General features: G+C 41.3%; 2 protein-coding genes and 1 long non-coding RNA gene across 5 annotated transcripts; 1 reads left to right on the top strand and 2 right to left on the bottom strand.

Annotated features, from left to right (window-relative positions):
- Positions 1–247: 247 nt before the first annotated feature.
- LOC148724092 (uncharacterized) lies at positions 248–12558 on the top strand. Of its 2 annotated transcripts, none has more exons than XR_015991523.1 (3): positions 248–1121; positions 11508–11579; positions 11937–12558. XR_015991523.1 is itself a non-coding variant. In XM_088732622.1 (3 exons), exons 2-3 carry the CDS (start codon positions 11646–11648, stop codon positions 12116–12118), a joined length of 372 nt encoding a protein of 123 aa, XP_088588748.1. In that variant the 5' UTR covers positions 248–1121; positions 11508–11645; the 3' UTR covers positions 12119–12558. The 2 variants fall into 2 exon arrangements, 1 of the variants encoding a protein (XP_088588748.1); XM_088732622.1 differs by having other exon boundaries at positions 11508–11835.
- LOC148724091 (uncharacterized) lies at positions 12335–14346 on the bottom strand. Of its 2 annotated transcripts, none has more exons than XR_015991525.1 (2): positions 13474–14346; positions 12335–12914 (listed from the first exon to the last, which is right to left on the bottom strand). It is a non-coding gene; the product is annotated as an uncharacterized LOC148724091 (long non-coding RNA). The 2 variants fall into 2 exon arrangements; XR_015991526.1 differs by having other exon boundaries at positions 13491–14346.
- A 470-nt stretch (positions 14347–14816) lies between these two features.
- Positions 14817–15920, bottom strand: LOC148724090 (uncharacterized). The gene has a single exon (XM_088732612.1). The coding sequence runs from the start codon at positions 15865–15867 to the stop codon at positions 15160–15162; it is 708 nt and encodes a 235-aa protein (XP_088588738.1). The 5' UTR covers positions 15868–15920; the 3' UTR covers positions 14817–15159.
- Between the last annotated feature and the right edge of the window lie 2390 nt (positions 15921–18310).

Below are 18310 nucleotides of genomic sequence, written 5' to 3'. Positions count from 1 at the left end.
CTTTGTTGATTCCTAGCGTCTCAGGCCATTTTGAAGCGTTTTCGGCGAGTTAGCGCTATGTTGGTGTTCAACTGCTAGCGCTAACTCGCCGAAAACGCTTCAAAATGGCCCGAGACGCTAGGAATCAGCAAAGAAAACAACAAGGCAATAAGGTAAGTTTATTTAACTTCAAAACAAGACATTTTATTCTCTCTTTTAAGGCAAACCGATAACTTCCCACACAAACCTTTATAAATATTAAACGTCGCGCAACACGGTACGAGTCACGTCCGCTTTTCTAGTAGTGAGCTTGGGCTACCTGTGACCTATCTCACACACGTGCGCGTTTGAGACCGCCGTGGATAATTTTTTCACGTCTGTTTATATCCCTCGCTTTCCTTGGTATCAGAGCTGTCTGAAAGAAGCTCATCGGCATATTTCATTCTCTCTCTGGAGGAACCAACAGTTTCTTCAGAGTCCGAGTTGCAAAGTTTTTCCAATTATTGGAAAGCTGATTTTCATCCAGGGAAGTGCTGGGAGTTGAGTGGGCGATTTCGTTCTTCAAACTCATCTTCCTGTTTTCGTCTTCCAGAAAAATGTCTTTCTTTTCTTCCAGTAGACAGCTCTACTTCTCTCTTCAGCCATTTTCGATAACTTTTCCTTTGATTTACTGCTCTATGTACGTTGAATATAACATTCGACTGAAACCCGGACTAAAACTGCCTCTAATTCTATCCCATAATCGTTTTGTTCCAAAAAACTCTTCAAATAAGACTAAATGAACTGTATCTCGTTAGCTCCTGCCCGCTTGGCTTGGTTGCCAGAACACCAAGGCATAAACAACTGATAAATGTTAAAAAAATGCTATTCTCGTTACCATGGTAACCAAGCCATTAGCCATCAGAATACATTTATTTTGAGCCTTAACATAGACATTCCTTGTTATAAGTTTACGATATTACGACTCTTCAATATTCTCCCATACATTTCTTTATATTCGAACAAACGACCAGACACGCCGCTCCTGTGGGCTCCCTGTGGACTAACTGCTAACTTCCTTTAGCAGTTAGTTAACTCGCCGAAAACGCTTCAAGATGGCCTGAGACGTTGGTAATCAACAAAGAAAACAACAAGGCAATAACGTAAGTCCATTTTATTTCAAAACAAGACATTTTTTTCTCTCTTTTAAGGCAAACCGATAACATCCCATACAAACCTTCATAAATAAAAAACGTTGCGCAACACTTTAAGTCACATCCGCTTTCAGTGGTGGTGAGCTTCGGCTGCCTGTGTTATAAGTGGCAGTCAACGATGAACTCAACTTATTCGATCTTAACAACAAGTTTCTCATTTCCTTTGATGTTGAAAGTCTTTTTACCAATATTCCGTTAAATGAAACTATCGATATTGCTGTTGATCTTATTTTCAAGCATGACCCTAAGTTTTCGATCAAAAAATCTGACCTCAAGAAGCTGTTTTCATTCGCTACAGCTGAGACTCATTTTCTTTTTAATGGGAAATTTTATGATCAAGTTGATGGGGTAGCGATGGGTTCTCCGTTAGCACCCATCCTAGCTAATCTTTTTCTTGGTTTCCACGAGGAAACATGGCTAAATAATTTTAACCATTCGACTCGCCTTCTACTTTATAGGCGTTATGTTGACGACACCTTCTGTGTCTTCCACAATGAACAGGATGTTATGTCATTTTTTGATTACATTAATTCACGGCACGTACCCCAACATAAAATTCACTTTGGGAAAAGAGAATGATGGTAAACTCTCCTTTCTTGACATATTTATCGACAACTCTACGAATTATTGTGTTTTTTCAGTTTTTCATAAAAAAAGCCTACACTGGTCTCCTAACAAATTTCTTTAGTTTTATTCCATCATGCTACAAAATTGGCCTTATCCGAACTCTTATTGACCGTATCTGCAAAATCAACAACACCTCTTCCGGCCTTCAAAACGATCTTAAGAAACTTTCCGACACTTTAAAACGTAATTCTTTTCCTTCGCATATTATTGAAAGAACTTTCAAGCGGTATCTTGACGGGTCCTCCTCTCAAAATAACCGGAACATTGATGACAATAATACACGTTACTTTAAACTCCCTTTTGTCGGCTATTATTCTAAAATAGCGAACCTAAAACTCCGAGAACTCACTAAGCGCTTTTGTAAATCGGACCTAAATATCAAACTAGTTTTCACTTCTTTTAAAATTAAAAACATGTTCGGTGTTAAAGATCGTACTCCTGATGCTCTAAAATCCATGGTAGTTTATCAGTTTTCTTGTGCGGGATGTAATTCCCGTTAAATTGGCGAAACTAGTCGCCACTTCTCTACTAGGATAAAGGAGCACACGGAAAGCGATAAAAACTCGCATATTTTTAAGCATTTCAACACATCTCCTTCTTGTAAGAACAAGTACTCCCTTTCTTGCTTTAGAATTCTGGATTCTGCTAACAGCTCAATTGATTTAAAACTCAAAGAAGCTTTTTATATAAATAAGATCAAACCTGAACTTAACAAACAATTACAGCATTATAACACTTTTCTAGCGTTTTATTTCACACCTTTGATGTTTGATGTCACGTTGTAATTAGTACCCGCTTTTGTATGACATCATACAGCTCACAACACCAACCTATCCATTATGCACTCTACCAACCCGAACCTCGAAGAGCAAGTCAATCAATTGGCAACGAGACCGACACCACCCCGTCGTGGAAATTGTAGTTGGTGCGGAGGCCTTAGACATCCCCGCAAGGACTGTCCAGCGACCAAACCAGGCACCTACTGCACCAACTGCTATATGACTGAGAACCACCTTGCCAAGGTCTGCAGATCCCCCAAAGACAAATTCAAGTTGGATTTTGAAAAGAAACAAAGAAAACAAACCAAGCGCCCTCCCCCTCGGCGCTCAGACACTGCTCATCACTTCTCTCAAGGGAACGATGCAACTGCAACGTATTTTGAAGATGATGATGATGATGACTACGTGGTCCACTCTTTCTCAGCTTTTTCTCTTTGTGACGACAAGGAGGATGACAAATACTTCACCTGGCTCCCAGTCTCCGTTAGCCCTGACAAGAACATAAAAGTGCTAATGCAAGTGGACTCTGCCGCATCCTGTACCACCTTGCCGTCATCAGTCTTCAGGAAGTTATCGGCGACTGCCCCGCTACGCCCCTCGCATGTGAAGATATTTCCTTACTCTGGAGAACCTATTCGCCCATTGGGCAAAGTAAGTCTAGCTTGCGAGGGCGTCTCCCACTTTGAAACTCTAGAATTTCAAGTAATAGACTCAGCATACATCCCAGGCAAACCCGCTCTCATAAGTGGTAGAGACAGCAAGCGTCTCGGCCTACTGAGATTTCACAAATACAGAGTGTTCTCCTCACCAACGTCAGACGTCAAACTACCCCGCATCCATCTGGCCTCTTCAGATCAGACAACACCTCTCCAGTCAGCGGCCACAACCGACTTGCAACCAGGCCACCTCCAGCAGACCCAATTGGTTACATTATACAAGGATAGCTTTGAGGGTCTGGGAAATGTGGGTCAGACAGTCCATCTGACCTTGGATCCTAAAGTCATGCCCTGCCATGCAGGCATCCATCGAGTACCGGTGGCGAAACTCGAAAAAGTAAAAGCAACACTTGACGACATGGTGAAATGTGGAAAACTCAAGAAGGTGGACCAACCCACAAACTCGTGTACTAACATGACGGTTAGAGAAAAGACCCGCCCCAATGGCACCACCAAAATAAGCTTATGCTTAGATCCCAGCCAAACGCTGAATAAAGCCATCATAATTCCGCGCTACCAGATTCCTACTGTACAGGAAATACTCCCACGCTTGTCAAGGAAGAAGCATAAGACGTTCTCCATATTCGATGCCCTCGATGGCTTCACTCAAGTTACGCTCACAGATGAGTCCAGTTTGCTCACCACCATGCACACCCCCTGGGGTCGATACTGCTGGCTCCGCCTCCCTTATGGCGTTAGTTGTACTCCAGAGGAATTCCAGTTGCGAATGCATGAGGCCCTTGAGGGTCTACAAGATGTGTATTGCATAGCTGATGATATCCTCGTCGTGGGCCAAGGTGACACAGTCGAGGAAGCAAACAGAAATCATGATCTCAATGTCCTTGCCCTAATGAAGCGCGCTCGGGACAAGAACCTGAAGTTCAACCCACAAAAAATTCAGTTTAAACTATCAAAGATCGCCTTTATGGGCCATGTGATATCCAACCTGGGAGTGACACCAGACCCCAACAAAGTCAAGGCCATTTCTGCTATGCCAGCCCCTACAGATAAGCAGGGAGTGATGCGATTTTGTGGCATGGTGAACTAATTGAACACTTTTTGCCCTAACTTGTCTCAAGTGATCAAGCCCCTGTTTGACCTTACAAAGCAGGATCGTGATTTCATCTTGTCAGACATACACCAGGAACGATTTGCCCAAGCAAAGCATCTCATGCCTCGCTTACTTTGCCAAAAACAAGCCAGTCACCCTCCAGGTGGATGCCTCACAAGGAGGGCTTGGGGGAGCCCTCCTCCAGCCCAATGACTCCGGAGATCTTCAACCAGTCGCTTACACATCTTGCACCCTCCGCCCCAATGAAGAACTCTGGGCTCAAATTGAAAAAGAATGCCTTGCTATAGTGTCGGCCTGTGACAAGTGGGACCTCTGGAGTTACGGCCGCGAGGTGAACGTCCACAGAGACCACCAGCCCTTAGAAACAATATTCAAGAAGCCTTTGCACTCAGCACCTCGCCGCCTGCAGAAAATGCTGATGCGGCTACAGCGGTACAAAATCAGAGTCACATACAAGAAAGGCACGTCACTCATGCTGGCGAACACTCTCTCGAGCCCCTCTCCCCACCATCAACGACTCAAAACAAACCAATTTTGAGATTTTCAGTCTTGACATCGACAGCGACATCAAAAACCCTAGGGTCACTTCCGAGACTCTGAAGGAAATCATAGCTGCAACTGAGAGTGACCCCACTCTCTGTCACTTGATCAGGGTCATAACCACAGGCTGGCCTTCAAGAAAATCGGAACTTCCCCAAAGTTTACACCCCTGTTGGAACTTCAGGGAAGAACTAACCCATCAAGATGGGGTAATCTAAAAAGGAACGCAAGTACTTATCCCGCTGGCAAAAAGAAACGTGATCCTGCAAAAGGCTCACGCTGCCCACTTTGGAGCTGAATCAAACATCCGTCTCTGTAAGGACACTGTCTTCTGGCCAGGCATGAAGTCTGATATCCGCGAAATGCCGTTCATGTGGGAAATGCGCACAGTTTCCATTACAGAATGCCAAGGAACCCATGAAGTCCCAGCCTATTCCAGAGTACCCTTGGCAGTTTATTAGTCGAGATATTTGTGCGTTTGAGTCGAGCACCTACCTCGCCACAACCGATCATTATTCAGACTTCATCGAGGTTGATGAACTGGAAGACATCTTATCTGCCACTATTGTGGCCAAAACTGAAGCGTATTTTGCTCGACATGGTGTTCCAGAAACGATTTTAACTGATAATGGACCGCAATTTATTGCATCCGATTTTGAGCAGCTCTGCCACAGATACCAGACAAACCATGTCACAAGCTCACCGTACTGGCCCAAGGGAAATGGAAAATTAGAGGCATCAGTAAAAATCGTCAAACGCATCTTGAAAAAGTCTGGGAAAACCGGCCTGCATGAGGCCCATCTCTTGAGCCCAGCAGAAAGGAGTACGGGACGCCGCACCCGCGGACTCCTTCCTATATCCACGGAGCTCTTACTACCCAGCGACCACACTACTGACATAGTCCAGGGAGCTATCGCGGCTAAGCGAGCTAGGGCTAAACAACACTGTGACAAGGTCGTGGTTGGATAAGCTACCTCCTAGTCCTGTGCCGGCAACAGAACCCCCACCGTGCCAGCCACCCACCCCACACTTTGCTCAACCTGTTCACCCACCACCCCCTTCATCCATAATGCAACCATCTGCCTCAAGTGCCATGCCAGTGCAGACTGCTGAAGTGGAAGCACCCGACCAGCCTATTCCAATACCATTAGTACCTAACAACGACAAACCAAGCTTATGCCATCGCCCAAGCCCCGTCGCCGAACAGAGCCAAACAAACAAACCTGTAACAAAAACTCGTTCGGGCCGTGTGTGCAAACCCCCTACCCGTTTGAACTTATGACTACCTCCCCGTTTAATCATCAATGACACTACATTGATCGATGATAGGCACACAAATTGCTGTTGGAGATTCATTTTATTATTGTTCAGTTTAATATTTTTTTCTTTCTTCTATTTATTTTTTTTCCACCCTTCGTTGTTTGATGGGCGTAGAGGCATCCTCCATTGGGGGCATTGTAATCCACCTTTGCTGTGGCGGGAGACTTTCCATTTTGCTGACCCGTCACTAAATGTTTTGTTCAGTTTGTAGTTTCTAAAAAAAAAAAGGAAGGGAGATGTTAAGGTGCGCGATGCACTCTCGGCTTCCCAACAAAGACACAATCATGTGTTCTCATCCAGTATGGCGTCCTGTGCTGCATTATAACTGAAGAAGGACGTGCTCCACTCCACCTTGCTTTCTCAATTGGCAGCAAACAAGAAGTACAACCGCTACACTAACCCTAGCGATTGGTATGCGTTTTACAGGAAAGTAGCGTCTCAAGTCGGGTGGGTTACGCAAAGTTTCAAACCGTTTCAAAGATACTTTTCCTTTCCAAATGAGTTTAAGCTAGATCTCTGATGTTGTGATCGACATCTTCAGCGAGGTCTTAAAAGTTAAAAAGGTCGAGAAGAGGGCTTTGAAAGACACAATTGGGAGTGTAGAGAAATCCAAAAGTACTTCCGCCCTTATCGAATCCAACAGCATTGAGAGCAACCGTGGTAACTTCCATATTTCGGCATGCACAGTTGACAAGAACGAGCAGGGTGGTGTTACCCTCACAAGTTGCTACTTTAAGTTCAGAGAAAAAGAAGAGGACTATTTCTTCACGGAGAGAAAAGGCAGGAAATAGCATTGCAGATGTTTATAAGTCTTTGTTTTGAAGCACGCTCGCGAAGAATTAAGTGATTGAGACTTTACCTTTAATGGCTTAACATTTACGTTATTCTTGTTCCCCTTTGATAAAAAAAAAATTGTTTATAATTAAGAAAGAACTGAATAGTTCGTTTCTTTCGTTGAAGACTGCTTATTTGTAATCAGGGTGTATACCTGAAAATTCCTCATTAGAAACTTTTGATTCCCTTTAATAAAGCAACTGTCAGCACGGTTTGTTATCGTAGGTATGTTAGTTTATTTGACACCAAACCGTCGAAGGATACAATTGAAAAAGGCGAGGTGTAATCATAATGTCTAAGCGTAGGCCATGTTTTTCTGGGAACACTTGTCTTTGGTTCACTATACATCTTTAATTGACTCCTTTATAGTTAAGCTTTGAAAGTTTTGTGCATGATACGTAGCAAAATTAGAAAAAACTTTTTGCTTTAGATACATCATTTTTGGAATTAATGTAATAGCGGCGAAGCTGCAATAACTTAGGAACCAATGATTATCCAACTTGAACCCACTAGTATGATATTTTTCCATGATAGACTAAGAAATGCACTTGAAAGATTGAGATGCATTAAAATGCCTGGTGAAATATTTTTAGACCCAGAACTCGTGATTTCCAATGTATTACTTGACCTGTACAAGATGTCTTCACAATGCTGGGATCAACGGTAAAGGACTTTGATTTTTCCAAGTGAACCAAACAACAACATAACACTTGTAATGCCCACCTATACATGGCTTTTATACCCATGCAATAACTTCAGCATCATATCATGAAGTGTATTGTGCACGTATCGCTTAGTCTCATAACGCTTATGTATTCTTATCTCGATTATTCTTTATACATTCCATTGGATCATTAATTCCTTCAAAGGAACAAAGATGCTATCCAAGTATCGTATAGCATATTTTCAATAAAGAAGACTACCGTGCTGTTTTCCTTATCACTACGACTATTGATTCTGCAAAGACATTGGGGCACTCAGACCATCCCATCACCAGCAAGTACAATGTTTTTTCCATTACTGGAATCATTATGAAAAATATAATTAATTTAATGGTAACTCGATGAGTGTTAGACTCAATATGTAATAACATGCTTCAGTTGATGAGGGAAATTACGGAGTAAACCTACCTAGAAGTCCAAATGTTTTCGCAAGGAACTCATGATTTCGAATGTGTGCTTGACTTCCGCGTAATGTCTTCACAATGCTGAGGTCAACGTCAAAGGGGTTTGTTTTTTTTCCTTTCAGTTAGATACTACCATTTGCGTTCAACCGTGAAGCATGAACGTTTTTTCATGTATGTTTATTTTTCAAACGAGACAGTTTCCCATGCAGACAACTGTGACGATGGGACCAATGAAAATGTTTCGTTTGGAGCACGAAACTATGAATGTTTGTCAAACAAACTTGGCAAATCATGTTCACATGGTGTGCAGGTTTGACAAAATTAGTCATCCTTTCAGGTTTGTGCTGAACACTTGACGCCCGTGCAAATATGTGTTTAGTGCAAATGAAGGTCATCTATGACTAATATTCTTCCAAGCGTATCACTGCCTTTTTCATAGGGGAGGAGGAGCTTTTGGAATACGATTTCCAAACTTTCAAGGAACGTATTGTAAGAAAAGTCCCTTACCTAGCCAGAATAACAAGCCTCTCTGCTACGCCACTTCATATAACAATGAATGACGAAATCAACGAGGTCGACATATCTCCAGTATATTTTGCGTTTCAACTCAAGGAAATACTGTCAAAAGGAAAAACATCACCTTATAAGCATTTACATTCGGATCGCCATCAGTTTAGGGGGTCGGGACTGATTAGTGTGAAGTCAACATGAATCCACCGCCAAATCGGCCAAAACATTTACCAGCATTGTAAACTGACATCCTATAGGTCAAGCAGTACATTAAAAATCACGATATCCGGTCTTTGTGAAAATATTTCCATCTCCACGTATATTTACTTATTTCCCTCACCAAAGCATTTTATTGCTTCTGTTACATTTCTCAGCCCATTAACTATAATAGTAAAACATTTTCCCAGTAGGCTTAAGATATATAATCATAGCTTCCTTATCAAGTTAATGCATTTGCCCTGCTATTAAATTGATTCCAAATTATGATTTTTCTACGTGTAGTTTACAAAATGTCAAAGCTTAGCTATAAAGGAATCGATTAAAGACGCATAGTGAACCAAACCCAGGTGTTCACAGAAAAACATGGCCTACGCTTAGACATTATGATTATACCACGACCTTTTCAGTTGTCAAGATATCCTTCGAGGTCTCGGTGTCAAGTAAACTAACATAACTACGATAACAAACAATTTCTAACAGCTACTTTGTTAAAGGGAATTAAAAGTTGCTGATGAGCACTTTTCAGGTATATGTCCTGATTACAAAAGAGCAATTTTCAACGAACGAAACGGATAAGAGGGACAAGGGTAACGTAGATTGACAGAGGTAAAGTCTCATTCACTATCAATTCGCAAATTATATCCGTCCTGAATAAAAAACGTAGACAATAATGTTCAGCTCTTCGTATGCACCGAGACCATTTATAGGTTGAGATGCGAAAGGAAGCGCGTGACTCTGTTGCCCAGTTTCTGATTGACTTCTTCGCGAACTTGGTCGTAAACATCTTCCTTTAAAATGAGGACTTCGGCAGACATCTGCAATGTTATGTCCTGCTTTTCCCTCTTCGCGAAGAAATAGTTGTCTTTTATTTCTGTGGACTGAAAATAGCAACCAAGGTGGGAAACGCTAACCTGCTCGTTCTTGTCAACTGTGCATGCCAAAATCTGGAAGTTACCACGATTGCTCTCAATGCTGTTGGATTCGAAAAGGGTTAACGCACTTTTGGATTTCTCTAAACTCTCGATTGTGTCTTTCAAAGCCCTCTTCTCACCCTCGTCAACTTTTAAGGCCCCACTGCATGGCTAGAAATCTCGGACACGTACGCGCAGTTGAATGGTCCAGAATGAGCAAAAGCGAGTCACGCAACTCCTCACGACTTAGAGACTTAACTGAGAAAATAGATTTAAAATCCCAGTTACCTCCTTACTCCATTGCAAAGTCTCAAATGTTCACTGACAGTTATTTAGTACGACCCGAGACCCAAAATATTCTTAGAACATTGTCGGCTTCCACATCGTAATCGTTGCGTTTCTTCAAGATTAACAGTACAGATGATGCTATGTAGTAACAGTATGGCGGCAGTGCAAGAACAACATCACCAGCTCTCCGTAGATGTCCTTTCGCCGGAAATCTTTGGAGTGTAACAACTTTGTTCACTGCGATTTTAAAAGCGTCGAAGCCACACTTCAAGACACAGTAAATCATATTTCTCAGGTCTTCATATCCATTGCGTTTTTAGGTCTTGTTTCTCTGAAATTGTGATATTTTCTGGTCGAGGAATGATGATATTCCTACGGAACCGTGCGGCGAAATCCACCATAAAAGTAGCACACTTCTTTGCTATTTCTTTGATCAAACATGTTGTTTTCAATCTCCCCGGGTAACCTGGCTTTCTTTACGGTAACCCGGCTTTCTTTCTTCCAGTCTCTTTTTATCTTATTGCCCGGAAATTTAAAACCTGGGGGATCTGAGGCTGGACTCTCCTGATGGCGCGAAAACGCGGCGCGAAACTTAAAGGTCACCCAGCAACACAACGAGTTATTTTGAATATGCAAATTTCAGCATCAGGAGAGCCCGATTTCCGGATCCCAAGATATTAATTATTTTCTGGGCAACAAGATTTCAGCATCACCTGCATTATTATACAGTGAAATGCCTGACAAAACTTTATCAAAAGAGGAGGTGAATGTGCTTATAAATGGAACAGTTTCTTCACAACACCTTAACTACAAACATCTGAACTATGTTGTAAAACAAGCAATTGCTGGTGATCAAGTCGTGTACAGGATGGCTATCCGAAACACTATACTGTTGCAGTGGGCAAGTTTAAAGGACTCCGAGAAAAACCACATCGACTTGCTTAACGACATTATACCTGGAACTGTTCTGAGAATTAAAAGAGATTCCAAACGAATGAAAGAACGCTTGCGAGTTACGACCATTCGTCTAACTGGGAGCTTAAGGGAAAAGAGGATGGGTAAAATGGATTGGACGTCTCTGATGGGGGATGAAAGAAAAAAATTACTCAAAAATCTTCCTGCAAAATTGGAGAGCTCAAAGGATTCCATCCACCGTAATACTGCCCAGACCGTTATTAAAATATGGAGGGTATTTTTCTGAGCCCTACATACAATCCATCAAATCCTTCTACCTGTGTGCGATTGGTCTAAATGCACCTCGCGACCTAATATTCCCCAGTTATTGTTGGTTTATGATCTTAATATACACGTAGTATTGGACATTTTTAATGTTTTTAAAACAATTAATCCTCAGCACATCCAAGTTCTAAAATTTTATCCACTTTCCTCAAAGGACTTTGCAGACATTTATTTCCACACAGTATCATCATTGTTGCCAGAGCAATGAGAAAAATGTGGAGCAAAGGTAGGGTAGGTCCAATATGATACAATTATTATGTTTGGCTAATGTTTCCAAACAGATTTCTGCTAAATGCTTCATTCCAAAGAAAAGTATAACCTTATTCTGCAGATAAGAAAATGGATCAAACTTTTTCTGTCGCTTGCAAATTCCTGCAAGGGGTATGCAAACAGGAATGTGACGCCTTATATGCATGCTGCTGCATATCACTTGCAAGATGTCATCGACAGATTTGGTAGTGTAAAACACTTCAGTGGCCAAGGTACTGTCAGTGTCACTGGCTATTTTAATTTAGAACAAACTACATGTATGGCCAGTGAAACAATACCAATAAACTAACTTAACTGGTTTCCCTTTACACAGGCGTCGAAAAAAATAATGATGTGGCAAGAGCAGTTGCCCTTCACAAATCAAGAAACTGGGATAGCCCAGCAGATGTCATCAGAGCAGAGCACCGCCTTGCACAGTTGAGCCACAGAGAGAGGAGAAAAAGAAAATACAACAAACAAAATGAGGATTTCTGGAGTACTGGAAAAAAGAATTGATGTGTAATAAAAAGAGACAATGTGTCAGGTCCCAAAATGTGCAAGCAACTGAAAGCACCTCTCTCAACAGCAATCACAGTAATGGGATGACCTCAACTGTCAATTCACAAAATTCTGGCAGGAATTCAACCAGCAATAAGAGAAAGCATGCAAGCACAAAAAGGAAAGCTGGTGCTACCACTAAAAAGTTTAAAAGAACCAAAAACAGATAAGGAATAACTGAACAGATCTTTTGTATACTGAAGTTAATATTAAGAAAAGCAATATAGTATCATTGCTGTGGGTTACATTGCCTGAGAATAACATTTCAAGTCTTGAAAATGATTTATTTTTTCGAATGTACAATTTCAAGTTTCTGAATGTATTTGCTGCTAAATTTATACTGCACATTACTTTAGGCAGCAACTTTAATAAAGTCCACGGTTATCTTTTCTTGAAAAGCCCTTGTTGATTCAGTGATCATACCTTCTCTTATATGATAGCTTTTGGTTGACCATGAAATAAAATGTCTTATCTTCATTGGGAACAAAACTTTTGTTCCCTGCCCGTGAAGGTCAAGTAAACAATGCCAATTAGGAGGAAAAATGATGGAGAAAATTCTTCTTGTGCTAAAAGTTTCCACTGTCCATTTATCACTCCCTTCTTTCCAAAAAAATGTTGAAATACATCTTCTCTGAACTCCATAGTCACTTGCTTCCTTTGTTTAGATGCTTTCAAAGAAGCAGCAATGGCCACTCTAAGCCTGGAAACTTCATTTAATATGACATTCCTGTCTGGCTTGGGATGCTTGTAGTATCTATTCATGATTAAAATAAATACAGATTAACAGAATCGAAATGACCCATTATGCACTAAAGTATAAGCAAGAACCAATTCCAAGGCCATATTCTGGAACACGACGAACGGTAAACACTGCAAAAATGTTTACTTCAGACAAAGCTGGTTCAAATGCTCTTGAGGCTCCCATGAAGCCTCAAATGAACTAAAATTCTTCCATTTCACCAGATATTCTCTCCCCTTAAGAGTAAAAAATAAAAATATTTCAGTTTCCTATTAAATACTCGCAAAATTACGCGTAGTTTGCGGCTTAACACAATTGAAGCGTAGGATTTATTGAAATTCTCCTGACACACTACCTACGAATTAAAACATTCTCTGTAGGAGAATATCTAAACTGATAATTAGCGAAAGTTACCTTTTCAGACCATTTCTCTAAACCAACTTAATGTTTGCAGAAGTCTTAGAAAAAATATAATTATTGAGAATCAATTTACTAATAGCATAATCCCCTTTAAAACGAAATTGATAATTTTTTTGGCCTGCATTCCGGGGATTTCCTTACGAGTTTCGCTTACCTGAATCACAAACTTACTTGCTGTCCTTGGCGGCTTGAAATTACCCTTTCCACCTCGAAAAAACGCCCGCCATCCACCGTACATCTCCTTGCCTTCAATTCTCTACAAATGTTAGCAACAGTAACGTTATTTAAATCCGCGAAAAAGCCGATGGATCTCTTCCCACGCGTCCGACTTGACGGACTTGACGCTATCTTGTTCAGAAGTCACGCTGAATTGCGTGTTGCTTCCCAGCCAACGGCGTACACGGATTTAACTTCTGTGATTGGCAGGTCAAGTCACGCTCCAATCTTCCCATGTCCGAGATTTCTAGCCATGGAAGACGTTGATCACAACATCAGAGATCGTAAATTCATTTGGAAACTGGAAGCGTATCTCTCAAACGGTTTGAAACTTTGCGTAACCCACCCGACTTCCGACGCCACCTTCCTATAAAACGCGTACCAATCACTGGGGTTAGTGAAGCGGTTGTACTTCTTGTTTGCTGCCAACTGAGAAAGCAGGGTGGAATTGAGCACGTCCTTCTTCCGTTGCTGATTGGTCACGGAACTAAAGGAAACAAGACTGCCTCCATCGACGAAACCAGTTTCAGAAAACGCAATGGGACCAGTTCCTGGGGGTGTGGACTACTCTTCAAGTTCGATCGTTTTTATAACGTTAGTCAGGTCCATTTTGAAAACAATGAAAGGGAAGAGACGAAACAGGCTTGTGCTTCACCTTACGGCCCCAATCGGAAAATAATCTCGAGAATCGATTGATAATAAGCGCCATGAGCAAGAGACATATATGGTGATGAAACTATACTATTGGTCAGGTTCGACGACACAAACAGAGCGGCTTAAGCGCTATATTGGGCTTTACGCCGATAACAAAAGCTACTGCGGAAGTTTCTGCCTTAAAGACCTCAAGCGTGTCAATAGCGTCTTAATTCAAAATTTGTCTATTGTACTATTGTGAGTTCTATATGCATTCCTTTCCTTCTCAGACAAGACTGACAACCCGTAGGACTGAGAGAGCACATGCTTCGCACGAATGACCTGAAGAACATCTGTCCTTGTAGAGCTCAGCGGCGAAACAAACCACCTGCGACTGACAACTTATTCGAAGAAATTTAGATCTATACTTAAAAAACGGTGTGGAGCGCCCCTTCTTTCGGAGGGAAATGAACTGGAGTCTGCAAACAGACGGACTACGAATGCAAAGAATATTTTCTAATGACTTAACCTCTTCTTGTAAGAATAGAATGTAAGAAGAAGAAAGGAAAAAGCCTTTAAAAAGGGAAATAGAAACCAAGCTCATCAAACTCTTATTGAGTAAGGTAAACAATTTTTAGACCAAACTACTTTCTGAATGTTTTAATACACACCATTTTATTAAAAATGACTCCCACAGTGATTGCACGGTACATCATGAGCAGTTTCCTCAGGGACTATATATGGAAACCTTACAGAAGTAAGTTAACATTACTGATGATATCGATAATAAAGCGTTACTCAAACTGGAAAAAAAGCTAAAAGCCAAAGTATTGATTTTGCATGAAAGCAAGTCTCTTTCCTCTACGTACATTTAGCTCCTTAAAAAACGAAAAAAACAAAACCAGGAAAAAATGAAAACAAGACGATATCGCTAAACTTGACCTGCTGCAATGTTCAAAGCAATGTTCAGTTCGCAGCTCATTTTAAGAGTCTAGATATCCAGATTGTGGACAAAATCTTTAGCGCGTTTGCCCAACCTGTTGATGACGCCTTGGCGAACTTGCATGTACACATCTTCGTTTAGGGTGAAGACTTGAGTTGACTTGTGCAATTGTATTTCTTGAAAGTTGTAAGAGAAGAAAAAGTAGTCGCTCGATACCTTATTGGCTTTAAAATAGGCACCAATGAAAGCAAGGCTGACCTGACCATTGGTAACTGTGCATGGCAGGATTTGGAAGCGACCATTATTGCCTGATGTACTATTCTTTTTGAACAGAGTTAGGCCCTCTGTCGAGTTGGCTAAGCTATCCAAGGTGTCCTTTACGACTGACAAAAGTTGCTTGTCTTCACCAACCATTGCGCTCAAAAGCTCCAAAGTCACCTCGGATAACTTGAAGGAATCAGCACTAGATTTGTACTCGTCGAAGCTGAAACCTTGCAAAATCCAGCCTAGCTTTCCCAGTACGTAACCGTAAAACTCGTACCAGTCTGTAGCCTGCTCCTTTTTGGGGTACTTCTTGGTTGCCGCCAGCTGTGCAAACAAAGTGGAGTTTTGGACGTCTTCCAACTGTTGACCGCTCAGGTTATCGGTAAAGGAAGCAAGACTACCAGCAACAACTTTGCCCTGAGATGAATCAGGAGTCAGAGACTCGTCGAGTTCGAGGGAACATATAAATTCTAGAGCTGCCTGGCTCGACATGGTGATAGTTCGTGGACGCTCTGATAATACACACGAGAGCTTAAATCCCGCTGGCTAGCGCTTTTAAGAGCTTCAAAACAATAGAATATTTGTTTAACACGCTACCACGGACTATAAATCTTAAAGTGGCGATCCTATTGGTCAGGTTTTTCGATCCTTGACCACCGGCAGTCAAAGAATTGAGTTCATTGAATTGAAATTTGTCGGAGCGGTTCTTTAGCGGATAATTCCGTTGTCTCGGTTAGCTTTTCGTCACTGCCTACTTAGCTTTTTTTACCTCTTTTCTTTTCTATGGCGTCGAATTTGCTTGAGTGCTCAGTGCATCTTTCTATGTTTTGCCTCTGCCTACAATACTACACACGGTGAAAGTAAATCTAGGCCATAAATCTGCAAAGACTTGTTTTTCTTTCAGTTTTAAGTGGGTGAATAACAAATACTTAAACACATGCTTTTTGAGTTTTCCGCCAAAAGTCCAACTGAAACCTTCAAGTGTTTTAATGAAAAAGAGTAGAAGTGATGATCTTCATGTTAATGCATATAGAACTCACAATAGTACAATAGACAAATTTTGAATTAAGACGCTATTGACACGCTTGAGGTCTTTAAGGCAGAAACTTCCGCAGTAGCTTTTGTTATCGGCGTAAAGCCCAATATAGCGCTTAAGCCGCTCTGTTTGTGTCGTCGAACCTGACTAATAGTATAGTTTCATCACCATATATGTCTCTTGCTCATGGCGCTTATTATCAATCGATTCTCGAGATTATTTCCGAGTGGGGCCGTAAGGTGAAGCACAAGCCTGTTTCGTCTCTTCCCTTTCATTGCCTTCAAAATGGACCTGACTAACATTATAAAAACGATCGAACTTGAAGAGTATTCCACACCCCCAGGAATTGGTCCCATTGCGTTTTCTGAAACTGGTTTCGTCGATGGAGGCAGTCTTGTTTCCTTTAGTTCCGTGACCAATCAGCAACGGAAGAAGGACGTGCTCAATTCCACCCTGCTTTCTCAGTTGGCAGCAAACAAGAAGTACAACCGCTTCACTAACCCCAGCGATTGGTACGCGTTTTATAGGAAGGTGGCGTCAGAAGTCGGATGGGTTACGCAAAGTTTCAAACCGTTCGAGAGATACGCTTCCTTTCCAAATGAATTTACGATCTCTGATGTTGTGATCAACGTCTTCAGTGGGGCCTTAAAAGTTGACGAGGGTGAGAAGAGGGCTTTGAAAGACACAATCGAGACTTTAGAGAAATCCAAAAGTGCGTTAACCCTTTTCGAATCCAACAGCATTGAGAGCAATCGTGGTAACTTCCAGATTTTTGCATGCACAGTTGACGAGAACGAGCAGATTAGCGCTTCCCACCTTGGTTGCTATTTTCAGTCCACAGAAATAAAAGACAACTATTTCTTCGCGAAGAGGGAAATGGAGGACATAAAATTGCAGATGTCTGCAGAAGTCCTTATTTTAAAGGAAGATGTTTACGACCAAGTTCGCGAAGAAGTCAATCAGAAACTGGGCAACAGAGTCACGCGCTTCCTTTCGCATCTCAACCTATAAATGGTCTCGGTGCATACGAAGAGCTGAACATTATTGTCTACGTTTTTTATTCAGGACGGATATAATTTGGGAATTGATAGCGAATGAGACTTTAACTCTGCCAATCTATGTTACCCTTGTCCCTCTTATCCGTTTCGTTCGTTGAAAATTGCTCTTTTGTAATCAGGACATATACCTGAAAAGCGCTAAACAGCAACTTTTAATTCCCTTTAACAAAGTAGCTGTCAGAAATTGTTTCTTATCGTAGGTATGTTAGTTTAGTTGACACCGAGACCTCGAAGGATATCATGACAACTGAAAAAGTCTTGGTATAATCATAATGTCTAAGCGTAGGCCATGTTTTTCTGTGAACACCTGGGTTTGGTTCACTATGCGTCTTTAATTGATTCCTTTTATAGTTAAGCCTTGACATTTTGTAAACGACACGTAGAAAAATCATAATTTGTAATCAATTTAATATCAGGGCAAATGTATTAACTTGATAAGGAAGCTATGATTATATATCTTAAGCCTATTGGGAAAATGTTTTACTATTATAGTTAATGGGCTGAGAAATGTAACAGAAGCAATTAAATGCTTTGGTGAGGGAAATAAGTAAATATACGTGGAGATGGAAATATTTTCACAAAGACCGGATATCGTGATTTTTAATGTACTGCTCGACCTATAGGATGTCTTTACAATGCTGGTAAATGTTTTGGCCGATTTGGTGGTGGATTCATGTTGACTTCACACTAATCAGTCCCGACCCCCTGAACTGATGGCGATTCGAATGTAAATTCTCACAAGGTGATGTTTTTCCTTTTGACAGTATTTCCTTGAGTTGAAACGCAAAATATACTGGAGATATGTTGACCTCGTTGATTTCGTCATTCATTGTTATATGAA

The sequence above is a fragment of the Stylophora pistillata genome, chromosome 9, assembly GCF_964205215.1.
Source record: "Stylophora pistillata chromosome 9, jaStyPist1.2, whole genome shotgun sequence".
Taxonomy (NCBI): domain Eukaryota; kingdom Metazoa; phylum Cnidaria; class Anthozoa; order Scleractinia; family Pocilloporidae; genus Stylophora; species Stylophora pistillata.
Note: the sequence above shows the minus strand (reverse complement) of the source record. Positions and strands in the feature narration are given on the sequence as shown.